This window comes from Pseudorasbora parva, chromosome 18 (assembly GCF_024679245.1).
Source record: "Pseudorasbora parva isolate DD20220531a chromosome 18, ASM2467924v1, whole genome shotgun sequence".
Lineage (NCBI taxonomy): Eukaryota > Metazoa > Chordata > Actinopteri > Cypriniformes > Gobionidae > Pseudorasbora > Pseudorasbora parva.
In genome coordinates, this window is record NC_090189.1 from 20,424,362 (window position 1) to 20,449,104 (window position 24,743).

The window sequence follows — 24,743 nt, forward strand, 5'->3', positions numbered from 1 at the left end:
ATGTCTCTGATATGATCATATCTGATACCTGAAAGAGTCATTGCTCTAGTTTCCATAGTGATTTGATGACTAGTTTCATTCGAACTTGCATTAACACTCAGAGTTTATTCATTGAATGTGCTTTGGATCTCTGAGGAGCGGGAAAGCAACCAGTCAGAACATTTACATACACAATTATAATCGAGTTGCAGTCTTTCCTAATATACACTACCATTCAAAAGTTGGGAGTCAGTAAGATTTAACTTTTTTATTGAAATGAATACTTTTATTCAGCAAGGATGCATTCAATTGATCAAAAGTGACAGAGATTTTTATAATGCTTCAGTATATGTCGGTTTCAAATTAAAGTTGTTCTTTTGAATTGTTAGTCATTAAAGAATGCAAAAAAATATTAAAGGGGTACTTCACCGCTGGGAAAATGAATGTGTATTTAAATTGGGTCATTTATGTAGTAGAAATGTGAAATCATTTTAGAAGTTGGTGCCTTCTAGACTGAGAAAAGACACAGGCTCGTGGATAAAAGACAACAACTCCCAGAATGCTTCGCTGCCCTCCGAGGCCACTCCTAAGCCACGGCTACCGGTTATCACTTGCCCACCGTGGCACCGCCCCCACCGTCGTTTTCATTTTTATAGTAATAAATTAATTTAGTTCAGTTAGAGAACAGACACTATCATTAAAAACTGAACGTGTCTGCTCAATACAGTGTGATCTGAACGAGAGTCACAGCACAAACGCAGCAGGAGTCAGATTACATTGATCACGAGAGCGAAGAGCTAAGCTAAGCACAGCAGTCATTCACAGCGCGTCTTCAGTCTGGCATGATTTCAGATCATGCCTATGGAAGCTTAACTTTCATAGAAATTCGTTGAAAAGTTGAAACGCTCGCTTTGCTCCGCACCGCTCCGTTATGAATGCCCGAGGTGAGCCCGTGCGCATTTTACACTCTGCGAGTGAGATATCGCCCCCCTATGGGTGGGTTAAAAACATGTGGAACTTGCTCCTACTACTGGCTGTAGTCTCTAACTTCAGGCCAAAAAAGCCTCAGATGAGACAAAACGGCAATTTTTGCGTCATCTGAGGCTTTTTTCCAGACTTAAATTACATAAATCTCTCGTCTCAGGGGGGTATGAGGGGGAGAACCATTCGAATATACTACCTGTTTTCGGTAACACTTTAGAATAATGGTCATTAGTTAACATTAGTTAACTACATTAGTAACATGAACTATTAATGAACTATTCTTATTTGTCTTTGTTAGTGTTAATTTCAACATTTACTGCTACAGTATTAAAATTTTGTTAACATTAGTTAATGCACTTTTAACTAACGTTAACAAAGATTAACAAATGAACTGCTCATGGTTAGTTCATGTTAGTTAATACATTAACTAATGTTAACTAATGACATTATCCTTAAATATTAGAAATGTTTCTTGAGCACCAAATCAGCATATTATAATAATTTCTGAAGGATCATGTGATCACTGAAGGCTGGAGTAATGATGCTGTAAAAGGCAATAGGAAATATGTTCAAATCAAAAAAGTATGTGAAAATATATGTTAAAATAGAAAACTGTTATTTAAATGTGTATTCATATATCAAAATATTACTGTTTTTGTATTTTGATCAAATAAATGCAGCCTTGTTGAGCAGAAGAGAGACTTCTTTCAAGTATAACCCCAAACGTTTGAATGGTAGTGAACATGATACAATATTTAAAGGATTAAATACATGACAAACAATTGTTTTTTTTCTTACTGATATGGTCATATTTCATTTGTATGTAGCAAGTGTGAGTCTAAAAAGGGCAGTTCACCCAAAAATGATATGATGTTCTAAAACAAGATATTTCGGGGAATATCCAATGTTGTTTTGGACCGCATTGACTTTGCTTGTATGGACAAAATCAGTTGAAACATTCCTCAAAATATCTTTTGTGTTCCACCAACAGGTTTTGAATTTTCATTTATGGGTGAATTATCCCTTGAACCTGTTTTGCTCTTTATTTTCTGAATACATCACCCCTGTCTCACCTGTTCCTCAGTAAGTTAATTGAGGTGTCATTCCACGTTGCACCTTGATGAATTCCACTGTTAGTGAAGCCAGTGGGCGGTCCGGTGTACTCCGCAAACAATGCGATCGCTCATTGCCCCATTGCTGTGTGCCGTTGATGTCCACATCTCGCCCGTCTGTCCTGCTGGCTACTTCTCAAACCTCACAGGAAATGTGCTAGTCATTCATTATTACTCTGTGTGGCAGTTTTTGTTATTTGTCTTCTTGCTCCTTCCTTCGCCTGCGGGTTTAAAACATCAGGCTCGTTTCAGCGCTGGCTCTCACTCACTCGCCCCCTCCCGCTCTCTCTCTCTTTTCTCTGTGTAATAAGCACCTGCATGACCACGATAGAGCTCTTTAAGAAGTGTTATCAAGAGAAGAGAGAAAAAAAACAGGCTTTATTTTTCAGCCCCCACCAGATAAGAAATCACTCATGACAGGCCAAGGGGAAGAGAAGAGCAGTAAAAAGCACAGCACATGGAGGAAGACAGCAGGTACTTAGAGAGCCGTCAAAACCATAGCGTCTATCTTCACTGCTCTATAGCCTGTACATCACAGTGCTGTAGAGGGCCTATGGTTTTAATTTGGCTTAAGAGGACCCATGTAGGATTTATAAGAATCATGCACTTCATCGTTTTTGCATACAGCTAATAGGGATTGGATTGGAGCCAATGATAAACGGTGAAAACTGCAGGAAAAAGCACTTCCATTCATTTTCTTTAGCACACGCCATTAATTCTCTTTAGTCAGCATGTGCCTTTACCTCAGTGTTCTTGATTTAGACAAGATGACGCAGTTGCACAGCAGTGTTACCCGGGTGTCGGTACTTGTCCTTTCCTCCTCCTCTTCCCTGTCTAATAGCCTACTGGTTATTCAAATGTGCAGATATGCTTTCTTTTTCTTAAGCACTTCATAGCTTTATGCATATTTAAAAGCTAAAGTGTGTAATTTTTTGATGGTAAAATACTCGTGTGTCCTATTCCACAGGGCTGTACTTCCTTGGGAAGCGCAGATTTTTTTTTTTTTTTTTTTTGATTGATTTGATATTCATTTTCACATTCCATTTTCTTTGAGCATAGTGGAGCCAAACCCATCTGTCACAGGACAGATTATAGTCTAAGACAGGTTTTTTTAAACCTGGGCTCTGTGAACTTTCCAAAGGGTCGTAAGCAGGTGCTTCGAAGGGACAGTTTTTAACCGTAAGAATTAAAAACTAATTTGCTCACATATTTTTGATTTTTATTTATTTTATTTTTTTGTGGAAAACATTTGTAGTTGTAGGTTAAACATTCACATTTAATATAATGAAAATAGGTTTTCCAGATTATTCAGCTTTCGAAGACACGGAAGTCATCATAGTTGGGTAAACTTCTATAGCGGTGGACGGGAGACCACATAAAAAAAAAAAAAAAAAGTTATGTGTTCCCATTTGCTTAAATAGCAAAAGAAAATCTCCACAATAGTGTTTCACAACTTTAAAAAAGATTAAGAAAATAGAGAGAAACTTTAGAAACACCATCACTGTAGTATTAACTAGTTTCTTGTCATTTGAAGAAAATATTATATAATACGCAGTGTTATAAATGTACATAATTAAAAAAAAATTTTTTTTTTTTTATAAAATTTTTGCGTTGCAGAATTGACGATGTTGATAACCATTAAAACTTGTCATCACAGTCTGTGAAAAGAGTCCATTCATATTTTTATCAGTGTTAATTAGTTTTATACAAGAAATATTAATATTTATTTGTTATTATTACTACTATTGTTATTATTTGTTTCATATATAGTAATAATAATACAATATCATTGTTGTGCTTGTTATTTGTTGTGGATTTAGTAGAATGATAAACCATTTATTCAATTTTGCGATTGTTGTCTTCATAATATCACACTTAAAGGGCTCATAACACACACCGTTTCTGCCAATCTCATGTTTATTTTGAGTACCTATACAGTAGTACTGCATCCATCATATCTCCAAAGAGTCTTTATTTTATTTTATTTTATAAAAGACAGTTACGCTGTCCCTGCTCTCGCTCTGGTTGATGTGTGCGTGCGCTCTTGCGGGAGAAGTGCCAATACGAGGAATTCTGCCCTTTATGACATCATACAGGACCGTACTCTATAAAAAAAAACCTTCCGAAACTGAAGGAATATATTTTGGCACAGAAATACTCTGTCATGGCCATGTTTAGCGTGAGAATCCAACTGTTTACCAGTGGAAATAAGTCAGAATGTGTGAAATAGCATTAGACATCCCCTTTAATATTTTACATGATTTTAGTTCTCAGTTCATTATCTGGTATTATTATATTTTTGTTGTTAGTAGTGCAGAATTGATACACTTCAGCTTTGGTTGTGTGATAAGAGTGCACAGTTCGAGCTTGAATCATTTACCATTGAAATCTTGATGTACTGCACTGGTAGGGTGAGGCATTGATTTTGTCATTTTAAGGCATTTTACTTTATTGTTTGAATTTTGTACAGTCAATCCACATGTCATTAATTCTGTTTCATTCAGCACCCCACTCTATTGCGTGTGTACTTCTTGTTCACAGTTTATAAGGAAGATGATTGATGAGGATGATGTGGGAATGATGGGGTATAAAAATGCTGAGGGCGTCTTGTGTGATGGGGCCGGACAGGGTCATAACTCTTGCCTGTTTTCCCTGTCGTGTTTTTGGCTCAGACGGGCTGGCAGGTGTCATCAGCAGACAGGTAGAGCAGCTTCCTGGGCCTCGGAAACAGCCAGCATCTGGCGTGTGCGCTATTGCGGTGATTTTGTAGTTGTAATGCATGTGGGCAGCGGAGCCTATCAGGCATGGAAAGATTAAAAAAAAACTCATTTTCAGATTCGAACACATGTAGCCTCGGTGAATGAAGCCTCTTGAAATTGCATCACGGGGTGAACGGGGAATTAAGATATGCTAATGATAGTCATAGGTTCGGTACGCTGCTTGTAAGATTGTGTCGCGAGTCATAAACGGAGTTGCAGCCCTTATGTAAAAACCTTCCGATAAGCTTTTTCTTGAAGTGTCAAGTCCATCGAGTGTTTCGGTTGCACCGACTGGGTAATATTTATTTAGTGTGTGTGAAGCTGGTGAATGTTTTCAAGAATGCTGTGTTTGCTGGTGTAGTATTTAATGGAATGTATGGAAAATGTGAGGTTATTGTTGGTCAAATTTTTTTTTTAAATCAGGATTTCATCTCTCGTTTTACAAACATGTTTTTTTCTGGTATGTCAAAGAACAGTTTTCCTTTCCGCCGCGCTCTCTTGCTTTCTTCTTCAGTCCCTACTTTTGTGTTTTATGGTCGATCTTGCTCCAGTAATTGCCTCTATTCACTGACTTCTTTTATTCCTCAGATGGCTTGGGAATGATTGTGGGGCTTGGATGAGAGAGAGATCATGGGAGTGATGTAAGGATATGATTGACTCACCAGGCCAGTGCTGTAACAGTGACGGAAATGAGAGAAAGGAGATTACGCTACAGCAGAGGAAGCTTTGCCCCAGGTTTTCTCCATGCCAAAATGATCATTTCAGCCCACAAATCATTTATCTGCATAAGACACTCTGGGATAAAAGTTGATACCCTTGAACTGTAATTTCCTTTTTAGATTTACGACCATACACAGATGAAACGCATCCCTGAAATAGCAAGTATTATGTGCTGCATTACAAGTAATACAAGTGACCTAGTCAGATGACTTGTTTTCAAGTGAAGTATGCCATAAAATCTGACCTTTTCAAACAAGATATTTCGTAATTAAAAACGGTTTTACAGACAAGTGCAATTGAAAACCTCTTTTTTCTCCATGTTAGAATCAATAGGGGCATTGTGCACATGACATGCATTAGGAGCCGGCCATGATGGGTATTGTTCTAGACTAGAGTGTGTGTCATGTCAGTGGCGTTTGGATTTATTTCCAAAAAGCTATTGGTGCTTTAGTGGAATCCTGTCAACATAGTTATTTGTAGTGGACAGTAGTGGACAATAATTTGTCTCATGTCTCAGAGCCGCGGTGGATTTCTCTGGCCTTGAAATCACAGGTGCAACCGCCCTAAATTCTGCTGTCATCATGGCAATTGGTGTGAGTCTTGCTTTTTTGTTTGTTGTGCGTAAGATTGAGAATAAAAAGGACAGCTGTTAAACATAGAGGGAATCATTGTTTCCAGCGGATTTGAATCTTGAGTAAATACACTGATTCCACATTAAATAGTCATGAAAGGGAACTCTTGAGTGATATAGCCTAGGGGCTTTTTAGACTGGGGTCAGACTCAGGGGAGCCCCAGACAGACACAAAGGGGGGTGCCAGAAGGTCCACAGAAATATTTAAGGAAAAGAAAAAGATTTTACCATGTGTATTTTTATGTTTTTTTTTTTTTTTTGTGGTTGCATTAATATTAAAGGTGCAATAGGTGATCTGGGAAGTGCTAACTTTAGCCTGCTAGCATTGAAAGCATACGATCTCAACCTCCCTGCAAATCGCCACCCAAAGCCACTCCTCCTCCAAAACACATGAGCGTGCACAGACCGGAAGAAAGAGGACTTGAGACAACGTTATTGGATTATACCATGTCATTCACTGTGAGAACTTTACAGTAGCTACAGTGAGTTACAGTGCTACAATAATGAACGTAAACAACTGTTTGTCTGGCATTTTAGCTCTGTCTGCACAGCGTAGATTGACATATGATGCCTGTGTGAACAGGCTGCGCAGTGGTTTCCAAACACGTGTTTACTTACAGGGAACACATGTTATAATTGTGTTCGGACCGAATGCAAACATTTTATTATCCTACGCCTTGGACAGACGATATATATTTATAAAATACATTTAGACCTCTTAGTGATTGCAATCAGGAAATGAAGAGACTTTCAACCAGCATAGCAAAAAAAAAATATGTAGAGAATCCCCTATTGCACCTTTAATATTAAATATTATTAGTGGTGCTGTCAAATCAATTAATCATAATTATTTACATCTAACATAAAGTGTGTGTGTGTGTGTGTGTGTGTGTGTGTGTGTGTGTGTGTGTGTGTGTGTGTGTGTGTGTGTGTGTGTGTGTGTGTGTGTGTGTGTGTGTGTGTGTGTGTGTGTGTGTGTGTGTGTGTGTGTGTGTGTGTGTGTGTGTGTGTGTGTGTGTGTGTGTGTCTGTGTGTGTGTGTCTGTGTGTGTGTGTGTCTGTGTGTGTGTCTGTGTGTGTGTGTGTCTGTGTGTGTGTCTGTGTCTGTGTGTCACCAAACTCATCCATGTCTTTATGGACCTTGCTTTGGGCACTGGTGCGCAGTCATGTTGAAACAGGAAGGGGCCGTTCCCAAACTGTTCCCACAAAGTTGGGAGCATGAAATTGTCCAAAATGTCTTGGTACTGAAGTATTAAGAATTCCATTCACTGGAACTAAGGGGCCAAACCACCAAACCCAGACTCGTCTATCAGATTACCAGACAGAGAAGCGTGATTTGTCACTCCAGAGAACACGTCTCCACTGCTATAGAGTCCAGTGGCGGCATGCTTTACAAAAACTGTATGCTCGGCCATTGGAAACCCATAACAAGAAGCTATCTGGCTAATTTGAAGGCCAAACAAAGTCTGTAGCTATTGACTCTGCAGAAAGTTGGCGACTTTCGAAAAAGTTATGCTTTTTCCTCAGCATGCGCTGATCCCGCTCTGTGATTTTACGTGGCCTACCCCTTTGTTGCCGAGTTGCTGTTGTTCTGAGTTGCTGTTGTTTTATATATATAATAGAAAGTGGATCATTATATTTGCGGATTCTTGACATCAAAACGTTTGAAAATATCTGATATAGCCTATGTAAATGCATACAAACTATGGGGATAAACACTTGACCACTTCCCATGTAAAAAAGACCTTCTCTTCTCAATAAGAAACCAGTTGAGAATAACTCCCATCAGCTCTGTTTTATAAGTAACACATCAACGTTTCTGTAATGTTAAGGCCATACTGAGACATCCAGGTGTTTGAAGACACCACATGCTGTATATGACAATGCCAAGAGACAGAAATTGCTCCCAAATAGGAATGAATGTATTTTTAATGAGTTAATGTAAGAGCTTGCTTTTTTATTTTTCCAATTTGCCAGTGGAAGCGGAGATCAGTAATGTGGAGTATGATTGTGAATGACTCTAGTCTCATGCATGGAGAAATTGATTTGCAGGTATTAAATCTTAATCAGAGCAGTAGAGAGGAAGCCATGAATAAATAAAATGCTGGAGGCTCACTGTGGCTGCAGGCAATGACCTTTCCATTTATCTACGGCATGTCAAGGTCTCTCCATTCCTTTCTCTGCCGGCATTCTCTCTTTTGACTCGATCCACAAATCTACCAGGATACACCTACAAACGTTTCAGAATGCAATATAAATTCACCAACCGCTCTTTTGCTCAAATACACACATGCTGATGTGTTGTTCGTGACGGGAAATCTGCATAAAAGCGGCGTAGTGAGTAATGCGCAGAGTTTCACTGACAGTACCACATCCCATTTCACAGCTCGAATGGCACTGCTTTGATAATGAGCTGCTCTGAGGGATTCACTGGTAATAGTTTGCTTATTTTGTGCTTGTGAGTATGTGTGAAATCCACAGAGACAGTTTGATTCTTATCATTGAGCTGTGATCAGAGGGTCTGTATTACAAGAAATGACATTATGAGGACCAGAGAGAATTCCTATTTGTCCATGGATCATATGTCTTTATGAATGATACTGTATGCCAAGCGGCAAGGCAGCAGAGTGGGCCAAGGGGTGACTCACTGGTTTCGCGTCCACTCAATTTAGGCTCTTATTAAATTGGCTTTGTCTCATGAAGTCAAATCGATTAGCCGCTGTTAACGCGAGCCCCGGCGCATCTGATAACCCTGAATGGTGCGTCTGCATTCAGGTTAGCGTTTAGTGGTGGCTGGTGGCTAATGCTCTTGGATTTTAAGTTACACAGTGTTCTGTGATTCAAACCTCAGGAAGTTGACGGCCCACCTTTAGTCCATTCTTAAAAGCTAATTATTACAACCATTTCTTGACAGCGGAAAAAGGATAAGCCTGCATAAATTCACAATGCAATCCTGTATACTGATATGCATGATCAGGGTGAGGTGAGAATTTAAACAGCGTTGGGATTTAGCACTTCGCCTCCATCATGGTTGACGTCCCTGCCAGCCCACTCTAAATAGCAAATCTGTCTTCATGGCAACCGGTCAGAGAGATCTCCCTTTCAGTGGAGGAGACTCTCACCTACACAGAGTCAATTAAAAGATCACTGCACTGAAAGACTGTTTTGACACAAGGTTTATACCATAAGCTGAAGAACTACCTTCTGTAGGGTCATTATAGAAACCACTGATTTTAAAGGAAGGGTTCAGCAAAAAAAAATTGTCATTAACTCAACATAATGTCTTTTTAGGATTCATTTATGGATATAAAGAATAACAGCATTTATTTTGTAAATGTTAACATGCCTTTACTGTCACTTTTGATAAATAAGTGTCTGCTGAATAAATAGATTAAAGGGATAGTTCACCCAAAAATAAAAATGTGATGTGTATCTGCTTCCCTCCAGTGCATCCATGGTGTAGGTGTGTTTGTTTCTTCAGTAGAACACAAATGAAGATTTTTTAAAATTCCAACCGTTGCAGTCTGCCAGTCATAATCCATGTGAATGGGTAACAATTCCATGAGAGTAAAAAAAAAAAAAAAGCATGCTTAGACAACATTCACAAAAACCCTGCTGCTCGTGTCGACACCTTGATGTCTTAAGACACGAAACGATCGGTTTCTGTGAGACAACGAACAGTATTTGTTATTTTTTTACCTCATATCCAGACGAATCTCATCTAGTGTTCCCATTCGTCATTACTTCCATCTACCAAGGTCAAACTGGCGCAATCATAGATATATATATTATGTAGATGAGGAATTTATATATATCTATGACTGCGCCAGTTTGACCTTACTAGACGGAAGTAATAGCGGATGGAAACACTAGATGAGATTCGTCTGGATATGAGATAAAAAATAACAAATACTGTTCGGTTTCTCACAGAAACCGATCGGTTCGTGTCTTAACATATCAGTTTGTCGTCACAAGCAGCAGGGTTTCCGTGCATGTTGTCTAAGCTTGTTTTTGTTTTTTTTACTCTCAGAATTGTTACCCATTCACATGCATTATGACTGGCAGACTGCAACGATTGGAGTTAAAAATCTTCATTTGTGTTCTAATGAAGAAACAGACACACCTACATGTTGGATGCACTGGGGGTAAGCAGATAAACATCACATTTTCATTTTTGGGTGAACTATCCCTTTAATGTCTAAACCAAAAAAAAAAAACATTGACTTTATTGAATGAAAACAAACATTTTATTTTTAATTCAATACTTTAATTCAAGATTTTAAAAGATGTCTGACAGAACATTTCTCTTTTTTTCTCCTCCTGCTTTCCTCAATTTCCTTTTACCTTCTTTTTTCCCAATGTTATCCTTTCTTTCATTGCACTGTCATTCACCGCTCCTTCAAACTCCCCTTGAATGGTCATTTTCCTCTCCACTCTCATCCTTTCCGGCGGTGTAGGTCTCTATCTGGACGTATCGTGGGTGGAGTGTGGTGGTTTTTCACCCTCATCATCATCTCCTCCTACACAGCCAACCTGGCTGCTTTCCTCACTGTGGAGAGGATGGTGTCACCCATTGAGAGCGCTGAGGACTTGGCCAAGCAGACAGACATAGCGTATGGTACTCTTGACTCAGGCTCCACCAAAGAGTTCTTTAGGGTGAGTGGGCAAAGCTAATGGGTTGAGGGGAGGGCGGCAGTGTTTTGTTAAGGAGGGGTGAAAGGAAATGGCTCCAGATCGAGAAGACTTCAAGTGCTGTATTAGAAGAAAAATGAGATTCAAGGAAAATCCACAGATTAATAAACCAAGCTAAGAAAATATGTTTAATTCTAAAGTACACCAGGGGTTCTCAGTCTTTTTTGGTCCTTTTCTTTCTTTCTTTTTTGTAACCTCCCATCCGCATCACAGAATTAACCTATATGCTATATCTTATATGTATAATTACAAAACTGGCAAACAGCAACAGGTTATACCACTTAAAATATTGTCAATTAAGGGTGTGTTCACACTTAGTATGTTTGGTTTGATTAAAACAAACCCTAGTGTGATTGCTCTGTTAGTGCGCTCCATTTGAATAGGTGCGAGCGCTGCCATCCAAACCCTGGTGCGGACCGAGGCCGCTTAAAAGATGGGTCTCGGTCCGCTTCCAAACGAGCTCTGGAGCGGATGAAATATGAACACAACATGGACCGAAGACATGTAAACGAACCAAAAACGGGACATGTGACCCTAAAAAGGATGGAATGCTCATGCACACCTGTTTTATTGTGGCAATGTTGCCCATCAAAGTTCGGCACAGGCATCAGAACCACATCTCCTCACAGCAGATCTGTGTGTGTGTGTGTGTGTGTGTGTGTGTGTGTGTGTGTGTGTGTGTGTGTGTGTGTGTGTGTGTGTGTGTGTGTGTGTGTGTGTGTGTGTGTGACGGAGGAATTCCTGCTGCTTTTGACTCCTTTACACATTTCTCCTTACACATTTCATAAGCTCTTCACAAGCTTAGTTCGGTGTTAAGCAGAACTAGAACTAAATTATTTTATTTCTATACTACATTTTTTTTTGGGTCTGAACCAATCTAACAGTGTGAACACACCCTTAGTTCACAGATACAATTATAGCCTACATTTGACAATATTTAACATAAAAAAATATTAATAATAATGATAGTGTAGGCTATGAATATAAAAATGACACTTGAAAAACCTATCAATATAAATAATTTATTTGCATTTAATGGGATATATATTAATATATACTGCCGTTCAGAAATTGGAGTCGGTAATTTTTGGGTGTTTTAAAGAATTCTTTTATGCTCACAAAGGTTGTATTTATTGCATCAGTAAAATATTATTTAAATTTAAAATAACTATTTTAAAATGTAATTTATTCCTGTGATGGCAAAGCTAAATTTTCAGCATTCAGCATCCAGTCTTCATTGTCACAGGATCCTTCTGAAACCATTCTAATATGAGAATTTGGAGCTCAGGAAACATTTCTTGTTATCAATGTTGAAAACAGCTGTGGATTTTTTTACAGGATTGTTTGTTGAATAGAAAGTTCAAGGGCAGCATTTATTTGAAATAGAACTATTTTGTAATATAAATGTTTGCTGTCCCTTTTGATCAATTTAACGCGTCCTTGCTGAATAAATGTATTAAAGACAATCTTACTGACCTCAACCTTTTGAACGGTAGAGCGGTAACAGTTTATAGTTCATAGATGAGTTTATTCATTTATAAATGTTAAAGGAACTGTATGTAAGAAATGTATTTCAATTAATCATAAAATTGCCCTATTATGTCACTGGACATTAAGAAACCATGTTAATTTCAAATACTTCTATCACTGACATCAGTAGTCCGGCCAGGATATTGTCATTTAAAAGTTGTTGTTGCAGCCCTCAACTGATGTTGATGTTGACATGTTGTGTTTTGGCCTGAAGCTCCACCCTCCACCTGTCAACCAATCACGAAGTCAGTAGTGTTTGGGCATCCGGGTTGCCAGATCTGCTCTAGTTACCACAGCTGCAGCTACAAATGTTCCTGCTGGATCCTGCAGCCTATCTGGCAACCTCGAATCGGGGGGAGGTGGAGAGGGGATACACCGCTCTAAAGGTCATTTGAAAGGGACTGCAGTACCAGTTTTGGCCACAATCTTACATACACGTCCTTTAAATAAGATACATTCATGAAAATCTCCCATGATCCCACAAGGCTGAGAACCTCCGATCTGTAATTCAGTGTCTTAACAAATAATCTGCACCCTCCACGCTTCCTCTGCACACTTCACTGGCATTCTGCACCTTTACCCCAACTTTCAGAGGTCAAAGATCGCGGTTTACGAGAAAATGTGGAGCTACATGAAGTCGGCCGAGCCCACGGTGTTCACGAAGACCACGGCAGAGGGCGTGGCACGGGTGAGAAAGTCCAAAGGGAAGTACGCCTTCCTGCTGGAGTCCACAATGAACGAGTACACGGAGCAGCGCAAACCCTGCGACACCATGAAAGTGGGAGGCAACCTGGACTCCAAAGGCTATGGGGTGGCCACGCCCAAGGGCTCACAGTTAAGGTGGGTGGAGTAGTATAACAATATGTCACGTGTTGTTATGGTATTCCACCTTCCCTGGCGTGCCTATTTCTATTTTTCTCTTTTGTTTTGCTTTTCTCGTGTTCTTGTGAGCAGTTAATGGCCTTGAATACGTAGTGCTATATGTGTTTTGTTTTTCTCATTTTTATTTTATTTTATGTAGCCTCAAGCAGGTAATTTCAAACTGATGCATGCATGTTAATGCCACTGACTTTTTTGACATGAAACGTCTGGATGTTTAACAAAGAATGTGAATTTTGGACAAGCCTGTGAATATTCTGCCTAGTCTGACGCTACCTAAATCTCTTTCCCACGCAGACTGGGAAGTACAGACGTTAAAAAGCACTAAAGAAGCATGAAGCATGTACTGAAAGGCGGAGAAGAGTCAATTACAGATGACGGTAGCTCCCATGATCAGCCATTTTGTTGAGGAGTTACCGTGGTCTGTCTGACTCTTCTCCTTATACCGGGGGGAAGAGCATCCAATGGCGTAGCAGCTTTTCTCCTGCTGTTGTGATGTCAGACCAGTGCAGGAGATTCACACGGCTTCAGATCTACAGTGCCCTTAATGCTCTTCTTTCTCTTCCCCTCCTCAGCTCAGATGTCTCACTACACATTCTTTCCCTGTCCCGTTCTTTGTTCCTGTGGGCTGCGTGTTTATTAATGTTGCATTCAGATAAACTGCATTCAGGATAAACCTCTCTTGAATCATTCCCATCAAATACATTTGACCCTTAACTAGATCAGAGGTTAGCTGGATCAGACTCGTACAATGGAGTCCAAAAGTCTGAGACCACATCATAAAAATGTATTTATTTATTTATTGAAGTATAAAGTTTTAGGATTTTAAAGTTTAAAGCAAGTTATTTTATTATTAATGTGTTCATATTAATTATTATTTAATTTATTTATTTGTTGTCATTGAAAAGATAATGTTTTAGGGTTATGTAGTTTAAAACAAATTATTGTTATATTAATGTATTTATTAATTTATTTAATTTTATAAATATTTTAGATTATGCTAAATTTCTAGTTTTCATTTTTTTTTTGCTTGCTTGTTTGTTACTATTCAAATCATCCTAAAGGATTATGATTATGATTTTTTGTGAAATTATTCATTTAAAATGTATTTAAAACTAATTATTATGATTAAAGGTGCACTATGTAGGATATTTGCAGTAAAACATCCACAAAAAACACTAGGCCAGTGTTATATATTTTGTTCAGTTGAGTTCTTACAATATCCCAAATGTTTCCAACTATTTATAAATTGTGATAAAATTGCTATTTTAACCAATGATCTGGGACGTCTGAGGGGTTGACTGTCATTTGCATCATAGCTGCATTAAGGCGGGCGTACACTGTGCGAATTCGGACACTCGCAAGGTCGTGAGATATTGCAAACGCTAGGAGTCATTTAATTTGATCATCGCATCAAATCAGCTGGTACACGGCACGACTGTTTGCACCGCGAGCCGGCCGCGATCACACGAGTTTTCATGTAACACAGACACCGGAGCTTTCAATGTTGCTGCTATAGCTTCAGATACAAAAAATAAAGAAAAAAGGTGTGAAAATGATTTGTTGAAAAGCCATTCCTTTTAACCGAAACAACCAGAGGGAGAGAGAAGAGTGCACGTGAGAGAGAGAAAGTGTGTGTGTGTGAACGCAGTATGTGGCAGCCACTGAGCTAATAATAGTCATAGATTGAGCGTATGTGACGTGCTTGTGCATGATTTGGCAATAGGGGACAGCCATATGCTGGTAAAAATCGGGCCGACTCCCCGAACTTTTTAAACATGTTTAAAAATGATCGTAAGGTCGGGAGGTGCTCTTAACGTGCTCGGCTCGTCTCGTATTTCCTCTCACACGGTGCGAGCCGCGACCATACGAGCATCCACGATGTCCATGCGATTTCTCCCGAGAAAAAAAAATCCTCTGCGAGTTCGTACGACAGCAAAAATCGCACCGTGTACGCCCGCCTTTACCGGTCCTGCTCTGCTTCATACTACAGTAACGTTAATAACCACATCCATGAATATGATTTCTGACCGAGTCCTATCCCGATTCTTTTCCATCGGCTGTGAGGTGAAGAACACGTCCCAAGATTCTGCGTTCAAACTTGGCGTCATCAAACCTTTTTTTTGAATAGGCGCCCTCTAGCAGACAAAAAAATTACATAGTGCACCTTTAAATATGTAAATTTTGTAGAATTTTCATTATGTCTAGTTCACTTACTAAATAAGCACATTTATAACAATTACAATGCTAAAAGGTCAGTTCTTGCTTCTATTTAAGAACAAGATGCTGTTCCTCAAAGATTATGCTAATTTAAAATCGGGGGGTATTACATTAGAAAATGCAAAAAAGCACTTTCACTGGTCTTTTATGCTTTTGGACAGCATTGTATGTGACACAGCACGTTCGTAAAATTACATTTATTAATAGGCTATGCTTATATTTATAGAACGTTAGCTACAAAAGCTATACGCATTCTGAGAATTGCAGGGAAAGGTGTTATCTGCTATTTAGGAACAGAATTGCATTGCCAGCTCCCTGGTGGCTGAGCCAAAGGTGGGAATGCAGGGGTTTGGGGAATAGGATCAAACTCATTCAGCACTTTCAGAGGCTTAAACCCTCAGTGCTCGTTTAAACTGTCTGTAAGCAGCATATAGGGAAAGTCACAGGCATTCAATATCGTGAGGTCCCTCTGCGCATCTCACCGCAATATTGAGTACATTGTAAAGCGGTCGAGTGAGGACGGGAAATAAGGGTAGCATGGGTTGGGGAGGGGGGTTTAAAGCGGAGAACAGATATTGATTTTTCCATTCCTCCATCTGGAGGTGTGTATTATGGGTAGACAAATAAGGCTGGTGTGAATTAACATGAAAACAGGGAAAGAGAGGTTTGTCCTCCGTGGTTCTGTGTTTTCTAAGGGGAAGTGGGGTGGGAACGGACGACTAATCTAAAGAGCTTTCCACCCCTTTCTTTCTTTATTTAACCTGATTGGATTCTGCTCAACTATGACAAACTGCTGCTACTGACAAACTATGTTTTATCGTTTCAAGAAGTGCAGTTAACCTGGCAGTTTTAAAACTGAATGAACAAGGCCTGTTGGACAAATTGAAAAACAAGTGGTGGTACGACAAAGGAGAGTGTGGCAGCGGAGGAGGTGGTGAGAAGGTTAGCCACTATGTCAACCAACGCGGGTAAACAGTTTCCTCTGTAACGGGAGCATCTGCCGGGGCGCAATCGCATAGCCGACCTTCATCCTGACCCTATTTAGCCTGAAGAGAGAGAGAGAGAGGAACGCAATTACTGTCAGAGCACAAATATTCGCTGTAGATACTGGGCACAGATTCCCTCGTCGATCTTGTGCCATTCATCATGTTTCCTGTCAAGGAAACATTTTCTTCTTTGAAGTTGTTGTGTCTTTTTACATCCAGTTTCTTTAGTTGCTGTTATTCTCCTCCTGAGGCGCATTAACTGCATTTTTTATAGGAATGCAGAGAACATTCATTGTCTTTTGAAAGGTGCTGCAGTGTCGCATTATGATTATGTATTGAAGACAAGATCTAGAGGCCGTTGAGCAAAATAAAACTAAATTAATATGCACAAGTAACGAATAAAACTGATTGTAATTATTCGCTAATTGAAATGAAACCAAATAATCATTTCTATAATGATCTTGGTAAGAGGGATACAGAAAGGTTGGTGCCCGTTGTATGCTCCAATAATTGTGGTTTAACAGTAATTGCCTCCAGCGTTGGTAGAGAAGGCCGTGGCAGTATGCGCCCGTTACCTAAAGCGATGGAGCAAGGTCCCGTTCATATGTCTGTGGCTCCAGTGCCAGGCCCTAAAACAATGTTCCCCTAAATGGAGCACAGAGACATGTATCACAACGGGACCATTGGCTCGGTCACTTTGCCAGTGCAACTGCTGTGTCAGCTGTTATGAGTGAATAACATAAAATAACATGTCCTATGATGTTATTTATGTTATTTGTGTTACATTCCTCTGCGCGGTTGAAGAACCCCCGTAAACCTTGCCGTTTTGAAACTGAGCGAATCAGGCATCTTAGACAAGCTGAAAAACAAATGGTGGTACTATAAGGGCGAGTGTGGACCCAAGGACTCGGGAAGTAAGGTCAGTCTGGGACCATCACTGTTGTCTAATGCTCAGTGAGGTAGAAAGTCACCAGTATCTAGCGCATGCTCATCTGTAGGGAGATTTCAGATGTGCACCAAGTAAAATAGTTCCAGCATGCCCTGCTTCTCCACACTAAATCTTTGTTTTTAGTAACATACCTAGTAACTGAGAGGAATGGAAGTGACTGGGTGCCCCAAGTTAATTTAGCTGAGCGTGCCATTGATTTCTTTTTGCATGACAAACCAAGCACGTCTGACTTTTGTGAAGCGAGAAATGCGACACATGTGGAGATAAGCTAGAACACAGCGAGGAGTTAAATCCTGTTTCGGAGAACTCGCAGTGTGTAATCGCACATGGAGCTAGCGATCCATTTGAGAGCTCAGCCAAAAGTAAAAATGAAAAACATCTCCTGTAATTACATACTAATTGTTACCCTTTAAATTGCTGTCAAAGCACTGATGCCTGTCTATAGAATTCGCCACAAAAAACATCAGCTTTTCAGATTAGCCTGCAAGCGAAAGGTTGATTGGGAGGATATGAATTGATTTGTTTGTACACTGTAAATGTGTGTGAATGTGTTTGGTAGCGAGTAGATCCGTAGACTAGCGCTTGAATGTGTGTGCGTGTGTGTACATGCGCTCCGCTCCCGCCCCGTTAACTTCCTGTCTTCCTGTTCCTTTCCTTCCTCTCGCATTCAGGACAAGAGCTCACAGGCCCTCAGCCTCAGTAATGTGGCTGGGGTCTTCTACATTCTGGTCGGGGGCCTGGGCCTGGCCATGCTGGTGGCCCTCATCGAGTTCTGCTACAAGTCCCGAAACGAAGCCAAGAGAATGAAGGTGGAACAGTCTGAACGTCGCCCCTCTTCCTCTCCTCTCCCCAGTCCTGTCCCCCTCCCCAGCCCCCATCCCTCCCCGGGCCCCAGTCCCACCCACAGCACTCAAAGTTTAGCCACATATAGAGAGGGTTACAACGTCTACGCCACTGAAGGAGTAGAGATGTAGGAGGTCAGATGTACGTAGGTGCCCGGCAGTCGTAAGTGGAGTTCCTCTGTTTTCGCTGCCGTAGCTTGCCGTATGTGAGCCCGTGGTAAAGCTTCTTGTGTTTGTGACGTCCTTGTTCTGTCTCCTCCACGTGTACTCCGAGTCGGAGACGTGCATTCACATATTTGCGCATGCTGAAGACCGAGGTACCTGGACATTTGTAATCACACGCCAGTGCGGTAACCTCTCTTATGAAGTAAAGAATAGTTAAAGCTCGAGATGATCATTTCACTCTAGGCATAGTCTTGAAAACCCCCTAGTTGTCGATTTCAAGTCATTTTTAGCTCCGAAGGACTATGCCAGATGTATTTAAGATGCTTCATCGCTGAACTGTGTCATAATCTGGTGTTTTGTATGTGCTTGCTGATAATGTGCACTCATTCAGATAATAATGCTCTGGCTTTTAAATGCGCACAGCTGACTCCCGTTCTCCTTGTCCCCGCTTGTCTTTTCTTTCCGGACGCAGCTCACCTTCACCGAAGCCATGCGGAACAAGGCGCGTCTGTCCATCACGGGGAGCGTGGGCGAGAACGGGCGCGTCCTGACTCCCGACTGCCCGAAGGCTGTCCACTCCGGCCCATCTCTGCGGCAGAGCTCCGGCCTGGCCCTGGTGTCATCCGACTTACCGTGAATACCAAAAACGTTCAAGTGCCTTAAACTCCACAAGACCGCAAAACAGACATCAGAAAACCGACCCTGCAGAAATGACGCCACCAAGCTGAGCAGTCGTGCCGACAAGGTAGATTTCGAAAGGTGGCTTCACACACCTGAGGTGCCACCGCAAGATACTACACTGTATGAAGGATGGTTATCGCACAGACTTCTGTGTTTCCGTCATGTACATTCAAAGAACTCGTGCTGCCTTTTGAGGGTGAAGCAGGTGGGAAGAAAGAACAGCGAACTCGACTGAATCTTGTTAGCCTGTTTGGCGGGGAAAAAAATGAGCTGCTCATTCTAACACTCTGCCATAACCCTCGCCAAACCGAAACACCGCAACTCGACATCTTAACGTAGTTAAAAATGGGCATTTGTCTGTCCAAGAGGGTATTATTAACATGGATATGGTATTAATGAATACTTATTAAATAAACTGTGAAGAAGAGTTCATATATATATTCTATAAAATCATAACTAAAATAAATTATTTACATCATTTTGTAAATAGAAGACTGTACAACTCGCTTGCTTTTTAATGAATTTGTAAATAGCCGATTCTGTAGTGGACAGAGTGTAATTCTCTTTTTAAACCATCTTTAGACAAAGGATTCATCGCAATAATGGTTAGAAAACATTCAAAAGATGATTTGATATATGTAGATGTACATGAACTTTTATGGATTTAATAACATGGGCATGTTATCAGTGCCAGTGACCTATGCGCCCATGATTCTCGGGAATGTGGCACACACTCTCAGTGCATCTCAGCCGCTGCTCTTTCCCAAGCCATGCCCTGCATAATCACTGTGCAGTCGTAGACCATGGTACCCTCTAGACTGTTTTATTTTTTTCCACAGAAGCATATTTTATTTTTGATTTGACGTGATTACTGGAAAAAAAAAATGGAAATACTGAGAAGTAATTAAATGTTTGTCCATTCATTTTAGAGCAGACGTCTTTTATGAATGATATAAAGAAATTCAATTGGGCGAGAAACCAATCGAGCTTAATTGCGCAAACGTGTATAGAAATAGAATAGAAAGTGTTCTTTCTACTGACCGCCTCTGAAGACACTGTTTGTATTGTGAGAGCCATTGTCAGAGTTCAGCTTTGGCCTTTTTTATGAAAAACACTGTGTAACCTCATTCAGGCCTTTAGCATGTTCTCCAGAAACTGTAGCAATGGACATCTGGACGAAAGGACAATTTCAAAGCTTCAGGATGCCATCGTGGAAAACGGATCAATCTTTCTCTGCCCCGTTTCTGTTCAACTTGCATTTGATCTGAAAGTGCGATTTATGGTTCCACCTGTTCCAACAACACCTCGTCTTGATAAATACACATCTACTTTTACTCAAGCACACAATGTTTGTCTCCAATTGTATTTCTCCCTCTTTTTCCTCTCTGCCTTCTACTCTCATTCTGTTCAAACACACACACACACACAATGACCCTGATGCATATTGAAGTTCAGTGTGTCTGGAGAGTGGCATTAGGTTTTTTCCCCCATGGTTTCTAAAGCTGTGATGAAAGTGGTGTCCTTACTAGGTTAATATGTTAAAATTGTAAATATTTATTTTGATCATTTTTTAGTAAAATATCAATGGACATGAAATTGCACCTCTGTGTCTTTATTTGGGTTAGATACTAGAGTCCACAAGATCCAATCCAGGCACATTACAGGGATGGTTCACCCAAAAATGAAAATTGTCATCCTTTACTCACCCGTGAGTTGTTTCAAACCTATATGAATTTCTTTGTTCTGCTGTACACAAAGGAAGATAGTTGGAGGAATGATTGTAACCAAGCAGATCTTGTCCCCCATTGACCACCACTATTTAAATCCAATGGGGGCTGAGATCTGCTTGGTTACAAACATTCCTCCAAATATCTTCCTTTGAACTTAACGCAAGTATGTGAACACAGATGTGAGCACTTGGCCAGTGAACTCTTCGCACATGATCTAACAACATTCTATCATGAATTCTCACATTTCCAACCCTGTATAACTTCATTTAAATGGATAACAAAATTAAATAATGTCAAGAATGTTAGTAACCAAACATTTTTGGTTATTGTATGGGGACAAAAAAAATCTCAGTTCCACAGACTTCACTTAAGCTAACTTGCTCAGTAATATTCTCTTCAAACATTTTATATGATTCAACATTTCAAATAGATGTGAAAAAAATTGTTAAAATGTGTTAAATCATCAATATAGAGAGAAAATCCATTTATATAAACTAGAAAATATTAGCACAATTGTTGGTATCACCCATATATTGATATGTGATACGTTGGTGCCAGGGTCAAGATAGTTAAATCCAGTGACACTGGAATAGATGCAATTTGACAGGGAGAAAACAACTTTTACACCAAAGTACTTAATAATTGTTTCTTTGAGAGGCCTTATGTGTATTTAAGATACACGCAGAGAGCATTCATTAAAAACTCCATGCATGTGGTCGTGACTATGCATGACCAAAAAGATACTCAATTATTTTTCAGGGATAGAATCTATTAGAAATGTTATTTGAGTATTCAACTGTGCAAGTGCCCTGAAGTTCACTTTGTCTTTTGTAGAGCAGAGGGTAAAAATGACCTTGTTAGGAAAAAAGAACACAAAGTACTGATAATGTAAATAGTGTGATTTTCTTCCTTTACAGAAATCCTTGCAGAAAGGGCAAAGTGGTGCATGATGGGAATACAAATAAATATTGCAGGAAAACAGCGGTTGGCTCTGAAAACCTAAATTGCTCTCCTGTAACAGATGTTGGTACATATGTTAGCCCACGCTAATGACCTTGAGGAGTACGTCATCCAGGACCATCTTAAATGTGCACCTCTTTACGATGCTCTTCAGTCTAGCAAACAGAAAGTGTTGAGCACACATTTCATGCCTGTTATCTTTAGATTCAGGATCGTAACATGGTTCATTTATTATTTGAAGTATATATGTTTAGACTAGGACCAATTCCGCTAGCGTTGTCAGAAGATGCATGTGATGTTGACATTTTAACAACGAGCTACTCTTATCAAACCCTCATGGGCACGTATAGGATGAAAGCTGTGGGCGTTACCTAAATGTGGAGCTTGCAGGAATCCAAACTGCCCTCTGTTCTTATTAGTGCAAAGAAAAAAAAACTCTAAAAAGCAGTGGTGCAGGTATGACGTCACTTTGTAGGTTAGCATCGCACTGGATCCCTCAATAAAAACCCAATAGGATTTTCCCATAGGCTTTTGGATTATCGCAAAAAACGAGCTCTGTGATTAACAAAAGTATATGATACTTACACGTTTTGCCCATTGAAATAATTCTCACAGATTAACACTTTTATTATTTTTGAAGCCTAAATGCAGTCGCCAGATGTAAACAGCTAAAGCCTATAAACGGGCTGCATCATGGTCTACTTCAACGTCACCGCCACTAAACTTCCGATAACTTTGTATTTTATGTCGTACAATAAAATGTGAGTGTCTTGAGCTTGTGTTAAGTACAGAAATTATTTCAGCCATTTAACCAAAACTCCATTCATAAAACCCATTGACTTTGAGACGAGAGAAACAGAAGTGCTAAAATGCTAAACTTGCTTCTGCGTCTTGGACTACAAAGTGATGTCATACCTGTCCTGCACCACTCTATTTATTATGTGTTTTGCAAACGTTCCTGCTTATGATTTGTGTGTGTGGCAGTCACTAGAAGTCAACAGTGAAAATGAGCCTTTGTTAAAGAGATAGTTCACCCTGAAATGAAATTAAAGCAATCTTTTACTCACCTTGCTGTTGATTTAATGCTCTATGTCCTGCTATCCCTTTCGGACCTCAAAAGCGGTAATTAAAAAAAAATAGTTCTGCACGCGCTCCTTCCTATAATGGCAGTGGATAGCGACCAGGGTAAAATAATGATACAGAGACGCACGACATACTATGAGGATTTGTGAGAAATAAACTATTATTCAGTCAAAACACTGAGCTCGGCTGTCAGCAAGGGCAGCGCACATGCTCACACACTGTTGTCATGACAACTGGTACACAATATTCACTTCAGGAGGTTTTTACTATTGTATTATTTCTTATCCTTTACCTTATAGAAAAGATTGAGGATCTATTGAGCCTGATTTCTCAAAATGTTGCTTGTGTTTATCTTGGGTGCCATGACAACAGTGTGCAAGCATTTTCACCTCACAGTTGTCATGAAGGGCAAAAATAGCTGCATATAGACCAAAACCACAATTTGTACCAGGCTGTAAACATGTTTTTTTTCTGCTGTAAAGTTGATCATTTTAACACGGAGCGCAATAGTGGCCAGTCGAGGAATTGCAGTTTAAGTTACTTCCGTATTGGCTTCAAGAGAAACTGCAGGAGGTTGCCGCTTGAATTAAACCCATTAATGTTGCCACGTGAAGCACATTTTTAAGGTCACCTGACCAAATTTTGGTCCAATGCACATTTGTAGTGGAATGCAATTTCAATGCCTACTGCATACAAAACAGTACTGCAATGCATACGTAGTAGGTGTATGACAGTATTTCAGCCATGGCTTTTAAAACATTTATAGATCAATTAAATTAAATAAAGTTATATACTGCTCTGGTTATTTTTAGCAACTAGTATGCAGTATGAGTACACAATAAATAGTGCAGTAGTATATAACACAGGCAATGAAACCAGACCATGTCATTGATACGAAAGGGAATGCTAACGTAGTCTGCACACTGTGTACAATCTACAATGCATACTAGAAGTTGATTTGTGTTTTGTGAATTTTGTTGATGATATGCCTGGTCTCGCTTTGAGCTCCTATTATTTATCATGCAAAAAGGTCTCTTAATGCCTCTCGACACCCCTGTCATGAAATGTTTGGACATTATGCTAAACGCTGTCATTGGTCCGCTCCACAATCAGGCACGTGTTGGAGAAACAGGAACTTGCATGTGACAGAGTGTGTCTGATGTCAGATTGGCTGTCATGTCGCATTAGGCCTTGACTGTTATGAGTGGGCAAATAAAAGTCCTGTCTAATCCATAAACTATGTTTATGAGAATACTGAACACCTTTTGTCATCACAGGCATTGTAGTTTCAGATAATTGCAGGCACTTTTGCATCATAAGTTTGCATAATAATGGTCATGCAACTAAATATTGTATCAAAATGTGTGTTCTACTGAAAAACACATTAAACCAGCTTTATTGCCCAGCTAGATTAAGGGTATATGAAAATTCTGTCATAATTTGTTGCAATGTGGAAGTGAATGGGGCACATAAATTATTTGGTTACCGACATTCTTAAAAATATCATCTTATATATATATATATATATATATATATATATATATATATATATATATATATATATATATATATATATATATATATATTATAATATCTTTCTATTTTTATATGCCTAAAACTAGTCAACAGTTTAGTCAGGCCAGCCTGGTTGACGAAGTAAAACTAGCAAATCAGCCCAGGCTAGTTTAAGAAGGTTTTTTGTTGGTTCGTTTTGTTTCGTCTAGTTTTAAATATAAAAATTGCATTGAAGTCTCGCGGGCATGTCTTATAAATTATTAATGTTACGCATTAGGTAGGTTACTTATTTAGAATTCACTATTCGAAGCACAATATCATTCATGC

General features: G+C 39.6%; 1 protein-coding gene across 5 annotated transcripts in view; it reads left to right on the top strand.

Annotated features, from left to right (window-relative positions):
* Positions 1-20,724, top strand: part of gria4b (glutamate receptor, ionotropic, AMPA 4b) — a 104,471-nt gene extending 83,747 nt beyond the window's left edge. For 2 of the 5 annotated variants that reach the window (XM_067424289.1, XM_067424293.1), the window contains exons 12-16: positions 10,642-10,840; positions 12,999-13,246; positions 16,333-16,447; positions 18,112-18,249; positions 18,920-20,724. In XM_067424289.1, the coding sequence (XP_067280390.1) occupies positions 10,642-10,840; positions 12,999-13,246; positions 16,333-16,447; positions 18,112-18,249; positions 18,920-19,084 (865 nt within the window). In that variant the 3' untranslated portion in view covers positions 19,085-20,724. Of the gene's footprint in view, positions 1-10,641; positions 10,841-12,998; positions 13,247-16,332; positions 16,448-17,295; positions 17,411-18,111; positions 18,446-18,919 lie in introns of all 5 variants that reach the window. The other 3 variants (XM_067424292.1, XM_067424290.1, XM_067424291.1) reach the window with 3 other exon arrangements.
* The last annotated feature ends 4,019 nt before the right edge of the window (positions 20,725-24,743 follow it).